Below are 20,369 nucleotides of genomic sequence, written 5' to 3'. Positions count from 1 at the left end.
AATGGCATCCATCTTTAATGAAGCTGGATCAGTGGTAGATGTGCCTTCAATGATTACTTTCATTGAGTCTCATTGAAATCCATCCACTGCTTCATGAGATATAAATAAGCACAAAGGCAAAAACACTGTTTTATCTCTCGCCTTTTGTCTCTAAATAACAAGTCATAAAACTGGAGAAAAGAACAAAAATTTGTTGAAACTTAGTTTGTAGAGCCATTTAATTTATGTGGTTAAGTTTACTTAATGCTTTGCTCTGGGAACATGAACAGAAATACTTCCATCAGAGCGATGATGCCTGACAAACTCCATTAAACTTGAATCGTAATAGTCAGAATTATGGATAATGCTAATGAAAGCGTGAACGCGCTGCAGCCTCTCAGAACCGGGGCGCTGCGTTACGTGGGTTAGAATTCCTCTGTCATTTTACCCAACAGCTTCACTGAGGAAGTTAGTTTTCTTTGTGTCAACATTCAGCTTAAAGACTTCCTGTTATTTGCCTCAAGTTTCCTAGATACTTTTTTTAAACTTGAAGAAGATCTTGAGGCTAACCCAAATTATGACTCCAGGTTGCTGCTGTTTCTGCTCATGCAGATGCACACACTGCTCATTTTACTAACTGTTTTATTTTAAATAAATAATTCATTTCAGAGCTGGAGGGGTGCTTTAGATGTAGCTGACGCCATAATGACGGCACTGACTCATGATTACAACACTAAATTCTGCAGAGCTTATGGCACATGCTAGCTGTCTGCATGTTCCCAGGTTCCTCACATGTGTTCATGCCTGTTCTTGTGACCAAACATGAAAGTGAACCCACTTCTCAACACTGCTGCCGGGTCCTTAGCGATGTCAGAAATAATGTTTTCTATTTGTTGCTTTACTATTTTAATTTCTTATAGCTTGATGTTTGAAAATGTTCCTCATCTGTTGAACTTCTAAGGAAGAGTCTAAAATAAGCTTTACCTCTGACATGCGAATACTAGGAGATTAAAAAGATTAGAAAACACTTTGGTGTCCATTTTCCTCAAGTCTCTGAAAAACATCTTCAGACGTCAGACACTGGAAAAAATTAATCAAGTACCACGTTTACCTTATTCAGACATAAAACCAGACAGTTTAGGATAAAATACGACCTGATTATTCATTTTATTGAGACTATTTCTGCATTTAGTGTTGTGTTTCTTATACTGGACCATTGCTAATGTAGCGCTTTTATTGACCTTTAGCATTTATGATAAAGATTTCACAAATAACAAGCGTTGCATGTTTGAAAGATTCTGCATATTTCTGTGTGAAATAATGTAGTCTGGGTGTGGAAGGTTGGTTGGGTTTGAAGCAGAGCTGATAAAAAATGGTTCAAATGGAAAGATTCCTTGGAATCGTCTTTTAAAAGTGCCATTCTCTCATTTTGTCTGCTGTGGTCTCTAAAATTACAGACAGTTTTTTGTGTTATTTTCTCTCTTCTACCCGCTGAAACTCCTGTTTCTGAATGAGTTTCAGCTGGTAGAAGTTTATTTGGAGGAGTGGGGGGCAGAAATTTGCAGGATTACTCATTAAAATTCATTACATACAAACAACTCGCCTCTGATTGGCTAATAACAATGCAGCTCTTCTGCTGCCTTTGTTCACTCTTCTTTCTTGGATAAAATATGCAAAGTTTATGTATTTTCTACACAAATAACACAATCCAAATGTGTTCCGCCATGTTGTGAAGTTGCTAATGCTAATGGTTAGCTTCCACTAGCCCAGACGCATTCTGCTCTCTCCTTCCCTTAGCCACAAGCCAAGGTGGACGAGTCCACAAATGCTAATTTTCTTTGTGACATACGAGACTGGCCTTTTCTGATCCTATTGTTTGCCCATCATCTTCCTTTCTGCTGCTAGTGCAGGCGATGGGGACTGTAGAAACTTTTCGTGTTCAGCATGCATATTCAACTCAGAGTAACCAATCGTTTTTTAAAAATAACAAATATTACACTGTTTCTCAGTTTACAAGAACTTTAGCCAAATGCTCAGTATGAAATAGGAATCAGAAGCTAACTCCAGCGCTGATTTTTTTTCTGTTACCTGATTATTTTGTTATCTAAAGTGTGGGGTCTGAGGCTATTTCTTCTGAAGTCTGAGGATGTTTTCCTGAGGTCAGAGAATGTCCTAATATAGAAACTGTCAAACAGGCAAAAAATTCTCAAATCCTCTCAGATGAATGCAGCATGGCCAATGCAGGAAGACTAGGTTCAAGACCACTGAGTCCAGCTGGAGAGAGAGAGAGGGTGGGAGAGAAGGGCATCAATAACAACCCTCCTCCCCCCAACAATACCCCCTCCCCACGGCCTGGAATAGTTTTCAGCCTCGCCAAGCTGGCTGCACACAACACGTGAATATGACACATGTTGCTTATGGATTGTGTTTTTACACACACACACACACACACACACACACACACACACACACACACACACACACACACACACACACGCGCGCACACACAATAACCTGCCACCGTCACCCGTTCTAAAACCCACATTGATTGTTCCACCAGAGTTGCTGTAGGTGCTTTTAGGTCACATTGCAAAAGATTTTTTTCTTAATTGAAAAAGTGATTGTTGATTTTGATTTTGTATCTGTTTAGTTTTTAATCTTGAGTCCAGATGTGAAATTTTTTGTGTGTAGTGATGGGGAGAAAGAACAGATGGCCCACAAGTTTTGTTTTTGTTATATTATTTACACCAAAGCAGGTAAATAGTCATGTACCAGCTGTAAATTATGGACATTTATTTGAGCATTGATGCAGGATGTGTTGTCTACAGTTGGGCCGTTTTAGGTGTTAGATTCTGCGGAGTGCAGAATTAGGTTTTTTGTTAGTCTTTACGTGAAGTGCGCCCTCTAATGGACAGTTGGTCCAACAGAATCATCCTTTGTGGAATGAACTGTTCTTTTCAACTTTAAGCCGTTTTATCATAGAAGAGTTTAAACTGAGTCATGCAGAAATACAATTAATAAGATAATAATTAGTATCTTACAGTCATTCCATATGTCTAACTGTACAGTCTCTGTTTGTCACTTGGTGCTAGACTCTGAATGACCTCTGTTATAAGCATCATCTTAAAAATCTTCAGCTGAACATGTGAATGAATCATTTTTGTAAAATAAGTGAATGAATAGATTTCTTGAACAACAAAAGCTGATTTTCTCCTCTAATCTCGGTGCACTTGTTTGTCTCTGTAACGCCTGTCACCAAATTAACACAAAGATGGTTTCTCAGAGAATTTGGATCTCTCTTGGAAGCCTTTTCAGTGTTTTAGTTGCAGTTTTATCATTAGTTTCATTTGTATAGCATCTTTGATTAGGTTTCATACTTTAATCTCATTTTTTGTTTGCCTTGGTGATTTTTCCACTGAGCAAGCAGTTTCATCCTCAGACAAGCTTTTCCTTTTTTCTTTGATTTGATTTGGATTGTTTATAATTTCTTGGTAAGTTTCCTCTACTATTGAACCCAAACCTTTATTAGCATCATGGTGAAAAAGCAGAACTCTTTTTTTAAGGAGAATTTTCTCAACTCTTTATGTATTAGTTTGGTTCATTTCCTTCTTTGTAGCAGCAAACTTCCCTCCAAACACCATGAAACTGACTGATATCTGACACTAGAGCCTGAAACTTCTGTGTCAGTGCAAACTTGGCAGATACACACAAACACACACACTTTTCTCTCCATCCTTGTTTGGGCCCTCCATTGACTTCCATTCCTTTCAATTTAGGAACTGCCCAACCCTAACCCATACCCTAACCCTAACCAATGCTGTTCTATTCCTAATCTTAATCTAAACCAAACATTAATTCCCACCATGCATCTAAAACCACATTTAAGGGTATTTTGTCATTGTCACCGGCCACTACAGGTTAAAAGTTAGTAAGAAGCACACACACACCCACACATGCACACACTGTCTCACACAAACTGACACACACACACACATAAACACACACAGACCCATACTAACACACACTCGCACATAAACACAAACACACTCCTGAGTCTCTCTCTCTCTCGCACACACACACACACACACACACACACACACACACACACACACACACACACACACACACACACACACACACACACACACACACACACACACACACACACACACACACGCACACACACACACACTCCTCCCTTGCAGCTTGTTCTCATCAGCACAGCTAATGCAGTCATAGGAGCCAGAAGCCAGCTGGGCTGTAGAAGTTATTTTGGTTGCTGGGTTCGGTTACACAGCGGCCTAACAAACACCTCATTTTCAGCAAAACCCCAACCTGGCATCGGCTTCAAAGTCCAACTTGTTTCACAAGTATGTTGCACATGGACAATAGTTGTGAGAGGAGTAAACAAATGTACCTATAGAGTTCTAATTCTGACACTAAAATCCACAGCTTCATTAAGTAAACCTGTTTGTGCTCCTTTGTGTTAAAAACAGGCTCCAACAAGGGTAGGCACGGTTTTAAAGACACGCTGTGGAGCTAAATGAAATTTATACTTTTGTTTATGGAGATCAAGAAAAAAACTAAAAATATGAGACGTGTGTTGGAAGGTGGGAATCAAAAATGTCTGTATGCTACCTTTCTTTATAAGATGTCGTCCTACTGAGATGCTAAGGACTGTTTGGTTTTGCCACTTAGGAAAAAAAATGGCTTTGTTACAGTTGCGTGCAGGCCAAAAGTTTGGACACACCTTCTCATTCAATGTGTTGTCTTTATCCTCATGACCGTTTACATTGGTAGATTCTCACTGCAGGCATCAAACTATAAATGAACACATGTGGAGTTATGAACTTAACCAAAAAAGGTGAAATAACTGAAAACATGTTTTATCTTATCTTATCTTCTATTTTCTTCAAAATCGCCACCCTCTGCTCTGATTACTGCTTTGCACACTCTTGGCATTCTCTTGATGAGTACTGTATATGTGGAAAAGAAGCAAGTTTTAGTGCTATTCCAGACCAGAGACTGCGATAATGGATTTTTTTTATAACCCAATTCAGGTAAATGATAAATGACCCGCACTTGTATAGTGCCTTTCAGAGTCAGATGACTCCAAAGCTCTTTACACTACAGTGTATCATTCCTCCATTCACACACACATTTACACTTAGAGGCGAGGCTGCCGAGCACAGGCGCCACCTGTCCTTCTGACCATCACCAGCATGCAGGGAGGGTTGCCCAAGGACACTATTACAGAATTCTCTGTCAGGAGCCAGAATCAAACCTGCAACCTTCTGATAAATGAACAACCCACTCTACCTCCTGAGCTATGGCTGGAAATTTTGAGCCTTTGGAGTTGAGCAGGAGTGATAATATTCATGGAGAGAAAGTTTTTAATCATCCTTCCTAATGAACCTTGAGGTAAATTGTTGTTCAGAAGTACCTCGTATGACTGAATTTATATTTTAGCACCTATTCTATTTATAAGTTGAGCAGTAATTTATCTGTTTTACACAAGTAGTTCTACTAACCATCCATCCATTTTCGGTCACTTGGGGAGTAACCTAAGCAGGGCGGCCCAGACTTCCCTCTCCCCAGCCACTTGGGCCAGCTCTTCTGAGGGAATCCCAAGACGTTCCCTGGCCCGCCGAGAGACATAGTCTATCCAACGTGTCCTGGGTCTTCCTTTAGGCCTCCTCCCAGTTGGGCATGCCCAGAAAACCTCACCAGGAAGGTGTCCAGGAGGTATCCTAACTAGATGCCAGAGCCACCTCAACTGGCTCCTCTTGATGTGGAGAAGCAGTGGATCTACTCCAAGCCCCTCCCAGATGAACAAGCTTCTCACCCTATCTCTAAAGGAGAGCCCAGCCACTCTGCGGAGAAAACTAATTTCGGCTGCTTGTATCCACGATCTCTTTCTTTCAGCCACTACCCAAAGCTCGTGACCAAAGGTGAGGGCAGGAACGTAGATCGACCAGTAAATCGAGAGCTTTGCCCTCTGGCCAAGCTCTCTCTTCACAACAACAGATCGGTACAATGCCCGCAGTACTGCAGACGCAGCGCCAATCCGCCTATCGGTCTCATGCTCCATCTTTCCTTCACTCGTGAACAAGACACCTAGATACTTAAACTCCTCCACTTGGGGCAGGACCTCATCCTTGACTGGAAGAAGGCCTTTAACTCTTTTCCGACTCAAGACCATGGTCTCAGATTTAGTTCTACTAACATTTAACTAAATATACAGTGAAACTACCAATCTAATTCTGATTATTTCTCTTTGTTTCTTCAGCGTCCAGTTTAAACCTGGTAGAAACCGTCTGGTTTAACTGGAGAGTTTATGGCGGTAAAACGGAGGTCAGTAAAGCCTAGGTCAGGATAATAGTTTAATCTGATCCTAATCTAATCTGGTTTTCTTACCATGTTCATATATTTGAATAAGTGGACCATCAGAGTAGCACCAGGTCAACTGATGTAACACTGTTAACTCAGTCATTTTTTATTGAGACGAAACAATAAGACTGCTGTCATGTAGACGCTTAAATTTGGTCCAATTAAATTAGATCTCATGCAGGAGTATCATGAGAGAGTGAGTGGTTAATCTCTGAGATGGTCATTATTAAAATATGAAAAAGCTGCTGCACTGGAAGAAATCAGCGTTCTTTTTTTTCTCTGGAGAAGGCAGAAAACAGGTGAAGCTCAGGCTGAAGCTTCTGTCATCACCCCAGCTGCTGAAACTCTTAGCCAGCTTTTGACGTTTTTAAGCCCCCCTGTGGTCCACCTCCTCTCCCATGTGCCTGCCAAACACGTCCACCGTCTCTCAAAAAACAAATATTTGCCTTCGATGTCGAAAGCAAAGGTTTCACCTCTCGGTGACGTCATCGGGCCATCATCAGCCGTTGTGATCAAACCAAACAGCAGGTTGAGGCACAGACCTGCAGATGTTGCAGCCGTGCCTCATCCTGCAGGTCAATCTGTGCTGTCTTCATGGAAAAGTTAAAGAAAAAGAAAGAAAAGGATATTTGATATAGCATCTCTCATGATAAAAATCATGAGGCGCTTAAAAGTGGAGAAAACTCATTATGTTTGAAAGTAAACACAGCAAGAAAGATCACCTCTGGAAATACCAAAATAACAGCTGGTATAACAATTTCATATTGTTAAATGGTGTGTGTGTGTGTGTGTGTGTGTGTCTGTCTGTCTGTCTGTCTGTCTGTCTGTCTGTCTGTCTGTCTGTCTGTCTGTCTGTCTGTCTGTCTGTGTGTGTGTGTGTGTGTGTGTGTGTGTGTGTGTGTGTGTGTGTGTGTGCACGCACCTCTAACTAGTTAAAATATCCCCAAGCTCCATATTTACTATATTCTAAATATATACCACATAAGCACGCACACACACACACACACACACACACACACACACACACACACACACACACACACACACACACAAAGACTCCCCCCTTTTCACTTCCTGCCCCCACACATACTGTACTTGCACATGTTTTTAAAGCCTGGAAGGAGGAGGCGGACAGCAAGAGCCATGAAGGGAGAGACAACAGTTCAGCTGCGAGCGTCTCAGAGTGGATTTGAAATGGACCTCTTCTGCTGACACCTCGCTCTCTGCTTCACCACATGAAGCTCCAGCGCGCTGCTGAGGAAATAACTCTTTAAAACCCACGCTGCTTTGATCCTCCTTTTGCTCTGTGCTCACACTGGACTTGGAGTCATGCTGCTGGAACACACCGAGGGCTTCCCTCCGTCTGTCTACGCGTCAACGGAAGCATGTTGCAGTGGGAAGCGGAGAGCCTTCAGGAGCCGAGGAGCAGAGGAGCGCTCGGAGGAGGGAGAGGACAATTAGAGGGACCCCAGGCAGAAAGGAGACGCGCAGGATCACTGACATGAGTTTACCGAATAGCTGTGTGTATCTGACCCCCTCGGTCCAGGATCGCTGCTTTAAAGTTCGGAGTGGGAACATCTGTGGGTCGCCGTGCGCCGTCAACCGGCCCATCGACATTGTTCAGAAACGCAGGCGGTAGGACAGATGTGACCAGATGTTGCACAACTCTTAACACTTGTCAAACTTTGTATTTAAAGTTAACTTTTTGAGTTATAGTTGAAACACTTGTAGCAGGACAACCTGCTGATCAGTTAGTTTTTATTTCTATCATGCTATTCCCATTAGATAAACTAATAATCACCTGAGGAATCAAACATGATTGTTGTTATTTTAGTAAAAATGTGGAGATGGGCTAGGGCCAGTCAGGCAGGTGTTGAATCATTCCAAAAACACAATCTGAGCTGCAAAAATCTTGATAATACAATTTTTACAACTCCTCACAGTTTAGTCACGGCCAAATTTAAATTAGGAATAAAAACGTTTTCTGGTTTTCTCTCTCTTTGAAATATTTCTTCGATATTCTTAATAAGATTAAAGCTGATGTTCTTCGACAGAATCTTTACAGAAATGTTGCTTTCATGCTTCCCTGAGTTAAAAGTAGTTAATAATATTTTGAGTCTAACCTCATGTGATCTAATCATTAGTAGGAAATGTTCGATCCAGACTGAAATAGACAGTCATTTGACTAAATTTCACCTTGACTAATTTAAAATAAAATACTATTTTATTTTTAGTGACATAATAAAGAATCAGAATTTTAATCAGCTGGTTTGAACAAATGTAAAAGCGTTTCTCAGACTTGGTTTAATCCATGATGTCATAATGAGCGCCTTAGTCAGTCTAATATAATTTATCAGACAAAGTAAAATGCGGCGAGACCGATGAGCTCAGAGGGATCCAATCACCACTTTAGTTTAAAGTTGCTTTGTGAGTCAGACCACCAGATTTATGAATCAGTGTTTCGTGCAACATGAATTAGTTTATAATCCAGAATATCTGCTAGCATCGTTTTGACCTTTTTTACCTGTGAACAGCTTCCTGAGTCAGATTCTAATTACGTATAAGCTTGTTTGTAACTTTGAGTTGGATTTGTCTCAGAGCTGTGAGGTAGAACATGTTTTATTAGAAACGTGTGTGTGTGTGGGGGGGGGGGGGGGGGGGGATCTCATTCTGACCAGATGTGGGTACCTGGAAATGTTTTCCTCCTTAGGCGTCAGAAGGAAACTCTGCTTCTGTCCAGTAACGTAATGATGACATCATGCGGGGCAGGGGAGTAATTTTATGTCAGGCAGCTAATAAAAATGACTGGATAGAAAATATTTTAATGAACATTGCTGAGGAACGCAGTTAGGCTTATTTAAAGAGCAAGTCACCCCCAAATCAACATTTTTTTCTGACAAACTATATAAATGCATGTCTAATCGTGCTGCAGACACGTGTAGTCAATAGTTTTGCACTTTAGTGCATTTTAATTAAAATTTTAATTTTCTGCCTAAAACTATCAAGTGTTGTGCCGTTGTCAGGTAAAAACTCTGCACTGCATTTGAATTTAGATCTGCCATCGCTATTGGCTAAGAGGTACCCTAGAATGTTAGCTGGTACCATATGATGTCACAATGTCATTGTGATCCTGTGTGTGTGTGTGTGTGTGTGTGTGTGTGTGTGTGTGTATTTGTTAGCAGCTCCACCCTCTCGGTATGCTAGGCAACAGCATTTGTTGCATTTTTCAAACAGGAAGTGGGAGTGGAGTAATACTCTGGTAGGGGGTGACTTGCTCTTTAACCCTCCCACTGTATTTATGGGTGGCCCCATGAGTAAAGTTGACCTTTGAGCAGGATTGATAGTTTATCCCTTGAGATCCACGTGGCAGGGGTGAGGTGGTGCTCACTCCTCACCCCTGCCACATGTACCCAAGGGATAAACCATCAACCCTGCTCAATGGTGAACTTTCCTAGCGGGGTCACACCCATTAGGACAGTGGGAGGGTTAAAGGTTCCCTTTATCCACTTAGCTTAGTGGTTTTTCTGGTTTAGCTTAATTTAGTTTAGTTTAGTCATCAATTACACGGGATGTTTTTAAGCAAACAGGAGAAGCTCAAATAAAATTAAATCTGCATAAATAAATGAAAATATAGGAATGTGACTGTGGAGTGTTGCCTTTACTTTAATCATCAAAAACTAAATAATTATATCTGATATTTTTATTACTTAAATAATATTTAGTGCATCATTCTCAGTTTGGGCTCTGCTGCAACAGGAAGTGTGGGTGGACTAATACTCTGGTGGGGGTGACTGACTCTTTAAATTTTTCTAAAAAACTGTTTAAAATCCGGTTATTTTAGTCTTTTACTGTGTGTCGTTGCTGTTTTTATCAGGCCACATGACTCGGTCGGTGGTGGTGATGATGATGATGCCTGAAGCCAGGGGCTGATTTATTCATTAGGTTTAATCTCCAAGCAGAGATCCATGATAACTACTGAACTCTGACTCACGGTCAGATGGGGCTCGTGTTCCTGGTGATATTAACATGTATTACGCTCCTACTTGTGTTTATTCAGAAACGATTCTTCTAAACAAGCAAAACAAAACTTGTTTGAGTATTTACCAGATAGTTTGACATTTCTCCCCCAGTTTGTTTAAAATGTAGATGAACACGAAGCAGTGAACCACCGCTCCGCTGAGATGCATTTTGCAGGAGGCAGCAGGCAGGTTCTAACCTCTGAGGTCAGATGAGTTTGCCCCGTGTGTCGTTGAAAGTCACGGTGATTTGGCATGTGCAGCCTTGTTTTCCAGATGACTGATGTCATCCCAGCTACGCAGTGAGGATCAATTCAAGGTTTTAATTGTTCACACCCTGTAGAAGCTCTGTGAACTTCTTCTACGTAAACGTTAGTGGCTAATATCATTTTTTATGATCACTTTTTTTCTGAACAACGTACTCAGTGGGGTCATAGGGAGCTGGTGCTCCACGCCAGCTGTTATGAGGCGAGAGGCGGGGTACATTCTGGACAAGTTGCCTGTCCATCACAGGGACACACACAGACATTAACAAACTCACTGAGACCTAGGGATAATTTAGGGTCACCAATTAACCTGACATGCGTGTTTTTGGAGTGTTGGAGGAAACGCCTGAGGACAAATCCATGCATGCATGAGATCATGCAGAGAGTCCACACAGAGAGTTCACAGCTGGGAATCAAACCTGCAACCTTGTCACTGCTAGGCACCAACATGCAACTGTCTCAAGAAATCTATTTGTTTTTATCTGTATGCTAGTTAATATTTGCGCGCACGTGTGTGTGTGTGTGTGTGTGTGTGTGTGTGTGTGTGTGTGTGTGTGTGTGTGTGTGTGTGTGTGTGTGTGTGTGTGTGTGTGTGTGTGTGTGTTAACACACCCCATTCAGCTCTTTACCTCGTCTGAACCAAATTTGTGACACACCCAAACAGTATAAATCTGTTAAATTACTCTCTACCGTTACATCTAAATAAAAACCTGATTTATTTATTTTTTACTTTAATCCAGCTGCTGGTTGTGCAGCACGCCGCTCCAGCACGGCAATAATGCAGAACCAGTAGCTTTTCACAATATTTTCTATGTGGGATGTCTCGATCAATATTTTTTCCCTCTTATACAAAATTGGGTTATCTGCCTAGAAATCAGGTTATTTACATTACAAGTAATTTGAATGAACGTGGCAATCTCACCTTGGCGACCCTTGATGTTCACTCTCGGTTTGGACGGCATAGGCTGAGACCCAGAAACAGGCAAAGTGCTGTGAGCTTTTGTGATAATAGAACTCGTAGCAAACGGCGAGAAAAATTAGGATTTATTGCACCTCATGTTGTTAAAAGGATAATAATCTTTAATCCCCTAATTTTCCACAGTAGTTGTGAGTTAAAACAAACCCCTTCTGTATTCCTTGTTGCCTTTCATGTCTCATGGAAGTAACCAGATAGCAAACTTTACAGTTTATGACTGGACTTATTTTATTTGATGTGCATTTTGTGCCTCTGAAGAAGCTTTTATTTACCTCCGATACTCAGAAATAAAAGAATGTAGATCAGAGATTGGCAGCTCTAGAAATAAAGTCATGTCCAAACCAATAAGATGAAGTGTCTAATTCAGCTTATTGTGTCAGGATGTCAGAGTCTGTGTAGGGGCAGCACGAGTTTAAAGAAACTGACCTTTGGTGGTGTCGCAGCAGGTTGTCCAACCCTGTGGGCCTCAGGTCGTGTCAACAAGCCACGGCATGACAGACAGCTCACTCTACCTGAGGTCAAAGGTCAAAGCTGCCAGCACGTTGCAACATAACACTGAAAGAGAGTCACGTTAGCTCAGAGGCAGCAATGAAGTCGTGCTCACAGCGATGATGAGTCAGCTGTGACAAGATCGGCAGTCTCATTATGCGTCCGCAGCTTTTGCAGCTCTGCTCACTTGTTCTGACAGAACTGATGGCTTCCTCTCTTCATCCTGCTGCGACACAATCAACGTGATTTATGCTCGTCACGGGCGTCTTGTAGAACGTGTGTCTCTCGTGTCTCACGACTGAGCCTGATCCTGTAGGAGGTCTCGTCCTGCTGAACCAAAGTTTCTCCTCTCTGCCTTCATCCTCAGCAGGAGGGAAAATATTATGCTGATTTCCTTAACTGGAAAACCTTTAGCCGACATCTACTAATTACTATTTTACACAGTCTGACTGAGCTGGATTCAACTTTTTTTACATTTTAATGTGTTGAATTGCAAAGTCTGTGCGAAAAAGTATCATATAAATAGACTTTTTTTGTAATTCATAAGTTTAATTTCATCCTTTTACAGAATATAAAGGCTTACGGTTTTACAAACATTTCTGATTTGACCAACTAAACTAAGATCACATTTTATTCTAACTACAAAAATGTTGTTGATTTTTGTCTGTAGAGTTAAGACCACAAAAAGTTGAATTCGAGCAAAAATGAAAAATGATCAGGTCTGAATTCAACTTTTTCCTCCACCTGCTCTGGTAAAGGACAAATGATTGTTTTTCTCATCCTTTCACTTACATCATAACCCTATTTATGTTTGTGGATGGCCTGGTTGCTATTATATCATTTCTGTATCTCCATCTCTTTTGTTTGACTTCCTCCCTGTTGAGGATGTCATTCACTCACTGGGCAGGCGTCTCTCTTCTCTCAATGCAGAGATCTGAACAGTTTTCATTTATCTTTTTAAAACTCTTCTTTTTTGTGTCTCACGCTCTCATTGAGAGTTTTTGACCCGAGGTGCCGACTGACAGGAAATATTGACGTGACAATCGCTGTTCCCTGGACCTGCTCCCAAATCATTTTCAAAGTCCCAGCTTCAGTTGGCTGAACTGCAGAACCCCCAGAGTCGCTCTCTTCCACTCCACTCTTACACATCTTAGTAAAAATCCACAAAAGTAACCAGCTAGTTTCATTTTTCCTTATTTCTTTTTTTGTTGCATTCTTTTCTGTTTTGGACTCTGCTTCAACGAAGGAACCAAAGCGCAGCGTGCTGAGCGTTGGGCCGGGAATAATTTCAGGCCTGCAAGCCGGTCGATTGACATTTCAGCAACAGCCATGAAGCTACGACTGACGTCAGCAGACAGTCGTGATTGTGTTTCTGTGACTGTGTTGAATATTGCTGATAGAAAAGTGGACGGAGTGTCATCCTGACATCTCTTCCAGTCCAGGAACGATGATGATCCGCTCAGGGAGAAATTAGCGCGCAGCACAACAGCTTTGTTCCAACATTTCCTTGCCGGAAAAGACGAGAGTTCACGGACTGTTAATGAACGAGGAAATAAGGCGTCCACATGAGGCCTGGTCCTGTCACAGGTGAACTTTATCACCTACACACACTTCAGTGCTCCGCCTACACAGCGGGAGGCCAGGTAGGAAAGGAACGGGGACTGGAGGGGACCTTTCAGTCAGAGTGAGGACTTTATTGGTTACATGGCTAAGAAAACGTGATGTTGGATTCTGCAGCAGAGAATCAAAGTGCATAATGGAAAACAAATGTCTCTTTGAACTTGCTTGAACCTTTTTTGGATCCTTTTATGTAAAGTAAGATGATGCAGGAGTTGTTTTGGAGGTCAGAGCTGAGTCTGCAGCCTGTTAGGACTGAATGAACGTGACATGAACCAGTTTTCTTTTCTCTGTCTTGAAAATAAAATTGATAAAATATGCCGTTTTGAACTTGGATCAGTTACATAATCTTTTTGTTGATGTCAGGATTTAGTCTGGTGCAGAAATAGACTTCACATTTCAATAACATATCTTATTCTGGTAATTTGTGTAAAGCTAATCTCAACTATTGACATGAAGAAATCACCTGCAGACATTCAAGTTGCCTTCTGTGCTTGTGTCTTGCTGATCAGCGATGTGATTGGCTGCTTCTTAGCTAATTAGAGGAGGAAGTGGCACGCTCCTGCCTCACATCCAGACTCAATCACTGGATACCGAAAGGCTCCAATTAGTGCCGTAAGACCATGATTAGACGAGCTCTCACAGCATAGCCTGTTGCTGGGCAAAGATGGTGTGTTTGTGTGTGTATGAGTGTGTGTATGAGTGTATGTTGGTGCCCTGAACAGGCCTGCCCAGTTGTATACCAGTTCGATGTAGGGGTTGTTTGATTTTCGGATCGATGCTGGAGCCAAATCTAGATCTCTACTGCTGGGGCTACAATCACACACCACCTCTGTGTGTGTGCGTGCGTGCGTGTGTGTGTGTCCAGGCTGGTTTGGCTCAGTGTGTTAGTCTTCTAACCAGTATCTAATGATGTCAATGCTGATCAGCCACTGTATGGATTTCTGCCCAGCTGGACGGACAGAGCTAATCGCTGCAGATAGGATCGATATCCATCCTGAGGAGCAAATCAACCCTGAACTCCAAAAATTTAACCTGTTCAGCTCCAGCCGTAGTTCGTCTCAGAAAACAGAACCAGGCTGCTAAAAGTAGAATTTCATTTAGATATAACAAATATAGAGTTATATATGAATATTTTTACTCTTTTATTGTTTTTTAACTAAGAAAAAATATGAAGCGAAACATATTTTAAACAGAAACTAATCAAAAATGTTGTTCTTGATCTGTTTTTCTGTTATTATCAGTTTTAGATCACATTTCAAACATTCAGTTTGCTTAATCATGAACATGAATCTGAGCTTTTGCAGTTTTTCAAGACGAGTTCTTCTTCTGCCTTTAGGTCAGAGGTGACAGAAAACTGTTAAATACACCAGCTGGCATGACTGGCTGCAGCCTTCTCCTCCTGTTGTCTATATTTAGAGACATGAGCTGCTCTGGGATCAGATGTTGAACACGCTTGCTCTGTTCTGACAGAGACGAGCAGTAAACGTCCAAGTTAAGGGAAAGAATCAGCAGTTTTTTGTGGAGGTTTGTGAGTCCAGAGCGCTCTATTAAAGCACTTAATTTAAAATGCATTTTAATCTTTTTAATAAATGAAAGTCACTTAAAGGGGGCAATATGCTATTTATTTGTGATTTGTGTAATTTATACGTTTATTTTCATAAAATACCTGAAAAACTATAATCATCTGTTAGATGTACATTGTCCCTCTTCGGGCCTGGATGTGTGTAGCCACAAACCAAAATCTAAAAAAACATCTGATTGTTTAAATTTGAATTAAAAGATCAAACAACTTAAAAAATTTGACCACCTTTAAGGTAATGTGTATTGGTCTGTCCATTATTTAATATGATCCAAAAACAAGCAAATAAAAACCCGCTGTAGGTCTGGTATTAAACCATAAATGCATCTGGTTATTAGTTGTTATCAGTTGCAGAAAACACACAAGTTGATCTAGACAAGAGTTGGACCAGTGTCAGATAAAAATGTATTTGTACAGCGCCACACATCCACACGCTGCTGGGGATCACCTACGATGTAGCTACAGCTGCCCTGGGGCACACTGACAGAGGCAAGGTGGCCGAACACTGACGCCGCCAGTTCCTCCGACCACCACCAGCAAGTAAGGCGGGTTAAGTGTCTTGCCCAAGGACACAACTGCAGCATTATCTGGTGGGAGCCAGGATCAAACCCTTCAAGCCTTCTGATTACTGGACAACCCGCTCTCTCTCCTGAGCAGATACAGAGCAGACACTCATATAAATTGTTATAAAAGGAACGTTTTGTTCTTTGTTTAACTTTTATTGCTATTTTTATGGCTCACTTGTGACATATTTAGTCTTTTTCTGAGTTAAATTGTCTGTGAAATAATCTGCAGGATCTTTGGACTACCCGAGTCTTTCAGTCATTCCATAAAAAATTACCATAAAAAAGCCAAAGATGTGAACCGAGGACAAAGGAAACTATAAATGAAAGTAACAAACATAAACTGGAGCTGTTGGTGATTACAGGGCAGAATAATAATTTTTATTTTTTTTTATCGTTATTTGAAAGGAAATGGTGTCTAGTCAAACTCATGAAACTGCAAAGCGGTAACCTACAGGGTAGCGGTTTGATGTTTGCCTTTGTTTTGCTCGGATCCAACTGCATTAAAAACACTTCCTGCTTGTTCTTGTCCCAGCCCGATGCTCCACGTCTCCTTTGTGTGTGCAGTCATGATGACATTTACACACAAAGAGCCAGAGGTACAAACCTCAGAGTGACAGTGAAAGGAAGGATCTGTTTGGCACGGCCTAGATAAGAGGGGAAGTGGCTTGTTTTTCTGCTGCTTTTGGAACAAATGTGCTGTGATATTCAAACATACATGCTTGTTTTTCTACCTTCATCAGGACCCTAACTATGTCTACTAATTTGCAGCTCTGACTCAGAGCTAAAGCTCACTGTGATGGTTTCAACTAACCTTGGCCTCCGTCAAACACTCGCAAGCTCTTCCTTCACCTCTTCCCACCGCTCCTTCCCGGTGTGATGTTTGAGGCCCCTCGGCACATTTCCCACGCTACGAGGAAAGAAAACAGGACGGACTGTGTGTGCGTGTGTAGATTATGACCTTTGGTCCTGCGTCTGTGTCATTTCTCCATCAGATAACATCTGGACTTGATGGCATTTCTCTTGATCTTTCTCGTACACGTAAGAGCTGCTGTCTGAAATCCCTCAGTCCAGACTCCAATGAGCAAACGCGCCGTTATTTAAAACAACTGCAGCTACTGTCTGATTTTTTTTTAAAGCCAGGGATGTTTATTTTGTTGTTGCATATGTGTAAAGAAAGTTTCGTAAAATCAAAACAAAATAAAAAAATGAACCTATCTAATCTTTTTTTTTCTGTCACTTCTCTCACTAACTCAACATCCTGGGAACAAAAGCAGAGGTGAGGATGTATTTGTGTGTGAGATAGAGGAACGTTAAATAAAACAGAGTTTAAAGAGAGAAAGGGGAGTGTTGATGTACGTCAGAGAAATGGAGAACAATGCATGAGGCAGGAGACTGACCAAGGTCAAGTTTTAATACATGTCTTAAATATACAAGACGCCAGCGTCCCCTCCTGTGAGTGTCCCCTGTCAGTGGCGATCGCAGGGTTTTGATTGGAGTGGTGAAGATATAAGTGAGTGTACAGCTGTTAGAAGATGTGGAGATAAATGGGATAATTTATTTTAATAAAATTCAAGTTTTCAGACCGGGAAAACAAAAAGAAAAACCGGAAATAAAACTAGCAAATACAGAATAAGATAATTAAAAATAAAGACACACCTCAGCAGCAGCTGTAGTGTCTGATCTCCCTCAGTAGTGGGTGCTGTGCCTCCATCAGATGCAGTCCAGCTGTGGTTTTTATTGCTAGAAATTATATTATTTTTTTCTTCACGGCTACAGAAAACTCCTAAATCTGCGGATGCAGCCTTTAACATAATGAATCTGGTATAAGCTGTTATATTTTCCTTTCATGTGTATTTTTGTTTGTTCAGGATTTTGGTTTTTCCATAAATGATGGAACTGAATAGCTTTGACTCTAGTACTGGTTTTGTACTTGTGACTTGTGCAGGGTGTCCCCGTCCCTCACCCGGTCACTGCTGAAGACAGGCACCAGCTCCCTACAGGAACAAGCGCTTTCAGAGGATGAATCAATCCTAGTTATATCTGTTTCATAGTCATCTATATTCCTATGTGTGCAACTGCTTCTAGCCTTGGTGATTCTCTTCAAATAGACTCCACATGAAGGTGATATTTTTTCCAGCTGATTCAAAGCCTACGATTTTAAAAGGTGATTTGGAGCAAATTCAACTGGATGAAGGAGAGTTAGGAAAAACGTACAACATAAGGACACGAGCAGGAGCCCTGCTCTGAAGAGATACCTTGTACAGTTTTAAAATAGAATCCCTCATGAACATAACGTGTGGAGGAGAAATTATCTGGAACCTGAGAGGAGAGCTAACGGGGGGGAGGGGCATCTACGTAAGCACCACAAGCCTCCCAGTTCACCTCTTTCCTGTCAGGCTGATCTATTTATAGCTCCTGACGTCACTGCTGGGCTCCTCTGATGGAGCCTCGTCACGCCCGGCTACACCGAGCTGGGGCGGGGGGATGGTGGGTGCAAAGTGGGGCTGGGTGAAGAGTGGTGGAAGGGGGTGTCATTGAGGCAAACCCTGCTGCTGCAGCCCTGCCTCTCTCCATCTCATTGCACCAATCAGGTGCGAGTTGCTAAACACATCACTGTGCTGGATGCAGCCTTCCTCCTCTTCCTCATCTCTCTGTTTCTGTTAACTGAGCCTGTTTCATTCAGGATCCGTTGCATAACAGCTATCTTTCATTTATCTGAACTATTTCTGGTGGAGCCCTGGAGGCAGAGCTAAAAATAGACCAAGAGGCAATGTTGGCTCTCTCTTTTCTGTTGATATGGGCGAGTGAAGAGAGGGAGGGGGACAACCGTGGAATTTAATGGATGCAACAAAAGCACATTCAGAAAAAACGACAAGTCTTGTTGGTTTGTCACCGAGACATCCACACTAGTGCTGGAAAATCACATCAGTAAGGAAAATTATCCTCAGAGAAACAACAATTATTGGGTTTTTAGATCAAGTTAATTGAGCCTGTAGTTTGTTTTATCTCCTGATTAACAGCCTGTGTGTCTTCAAGCAAGGCACAGTATAATTATGCAGCATAGAGTCTGCAGAAAGGACTTCATCTTAATTGGAAGAACTTCAAAACGATTTAATGGTGGCCAAAGTGAGTTGTGATGTTTATTTTGAGGCGTTGGACTGAGTTAAAAAGCAGCAGAGCAGCTGGTTACCCGCCCTGTGGTGGGCTGATGGCAGGATTGGTCCGGAGGGTTTAGGTAACCACACTGATGAAACACGCCCATGCTGGCGTCATGTACAGAGAGCACAGAGAAGATGTGCGTAAGAGCATATTTGATTGTGGAATTCCAGTTATCACAAGGTGACCTGTCCCGCTTTCAGCCAGAAGTGATTTTATCATGCTGCTCACTAGCAGATGGTTAGCAAAGGGGTGCAGGTTTACAGTAGTTTTCTCTTATTTTGTCTGCTGCTAGTCATTCTATGTAATAAAAGAGAAAGGTGTGTTTTTTTTGTTGAGAAATTTCCCACTTTTACTTCTGTGATTCAAACCGTCTAGCACCTGTGAGTAAAGGTAGTGCAATTTTCCTTCTGAAACTGTCTGATTATCGGAAGCATGTGGGTTTTATTACCTTGTTAGAACATTTTATTTTGAAAATGGAAGATAGTTTTCCTACTGTCTTAACTACCAATGGAACAAATCATTTTCAGACAGTGCTTTAGTGTTTTTGAACAGATTTGTTTTTACTTTGTAAATCATTACAATATCTCAGAAAACCTTTGAAGCTGTAATTTCTTCTCAAACCCATTTAGGTTTGAGAAGAAAAGGTCATTTTCAGGATTCCCCTTACCGAGGGACATTTTTAAGTGTTTGACCAAACAATAAAACACAAACAGCAGGTTTATAGGTGGTTCCTAATGTTTTGAACTAGTTTTTAAATGCCTTTTATTAGCTTCATTATGTGTATTTTTACTTACTGCAGCAACTTAAGTTTTTTCACAAAGATATGGTTGAAAAACAATTCCAAACAATAGATATTCAATCCCAGGCAGTATAAAAAAGCCTTTTTTTTTTAGAAAAAAAAATTGAATTTTATTATTTCTTGTCTCTTTCTGCAGTTTTGATGTGGAGAATGGCCTGTCAGTGGGTCGCAGTCCACTGGACTCTCAAACTAGCCCAGGCTCGGGTCTGGTTCTGCAGGGGAACTACCCTCACAGTCAGCGCCGCGAGTCTTTCCTCTACCGCTCCGACTCAGACTTCGACCTGTCACCAAAAGCCATGTCTCGTAACTCGTCCACCGCCAGCGACCTGTAAGTGCTTTCTGGGGTTAGCCCTTTGAGTGAAAAGCTGTGACTTTGGTTCAGATTTAAACAAAAGGATCGTGGAGTTTTGTTTTCATTTGCATCACAGCTGAAGAAAAAAACATGATGCTTGGGTAACACTTTACAATAAGGGTCTCTTTATTAATGTTACTTAGTGCATTATTAAGCATTAATAAACCAATTAAATAAA

The 20,369-nt window shown here is 41.4% G+C and overlaps 1 protein-coding gene across 15 annotated transcripts in view; it reads left to right on the top strand.

The window, feature by feature from the left end:
- LOC107392825 (3',5'-cyclic-AMP phosphodiesterase 4C) overlaps window positions 1–20,369 on the top strand; it is a 115,698-nt gene that overhangs the window by 74,551 nt on the left and 20,778 nt on the right. For 13 of the 15 annotated variants that reach the window (XM_054752195.2, XM_070554217.1, XM_054752194.2 and 10 more), the window contains one exon: window positions 19,976–20,167. In XM_054752195.2, the coding sequence (XP_054608170.2) occupies window positions 19,976–20,167 (192 nt within the window). Of the gene's footprint in view, window positions 1–7,381; window positions 8,005–19,975; window positions 20,168–20,369 lie in introns of those variants that run through there. The other 2 variants (XM_015970851.3, XM_054752203.2) reach the window with 2 other exon arrangements.

Source organism: Nothobranchius furzeri, chromosome 8, assembly GCF_043380555.1.
Source record: "Nothobranchius furzeri strain GRZ-AD chromosome 8, NfurGRZ-RIMD1, whole genome shotgun sequence".
Taxonomy (NCBI): domain Eukaryota; kingdom Metazoa; phylum Chordata; class Actinopteri; order Cyprinodontiformes; family Nothobranchiidae; genus Nothobranchius; species Nothobranchius furzeri.
Note: the sequence above shows the minus strand (reverse complement) of the source record. Positions and strands in the feature narration are given on the sequence as shown.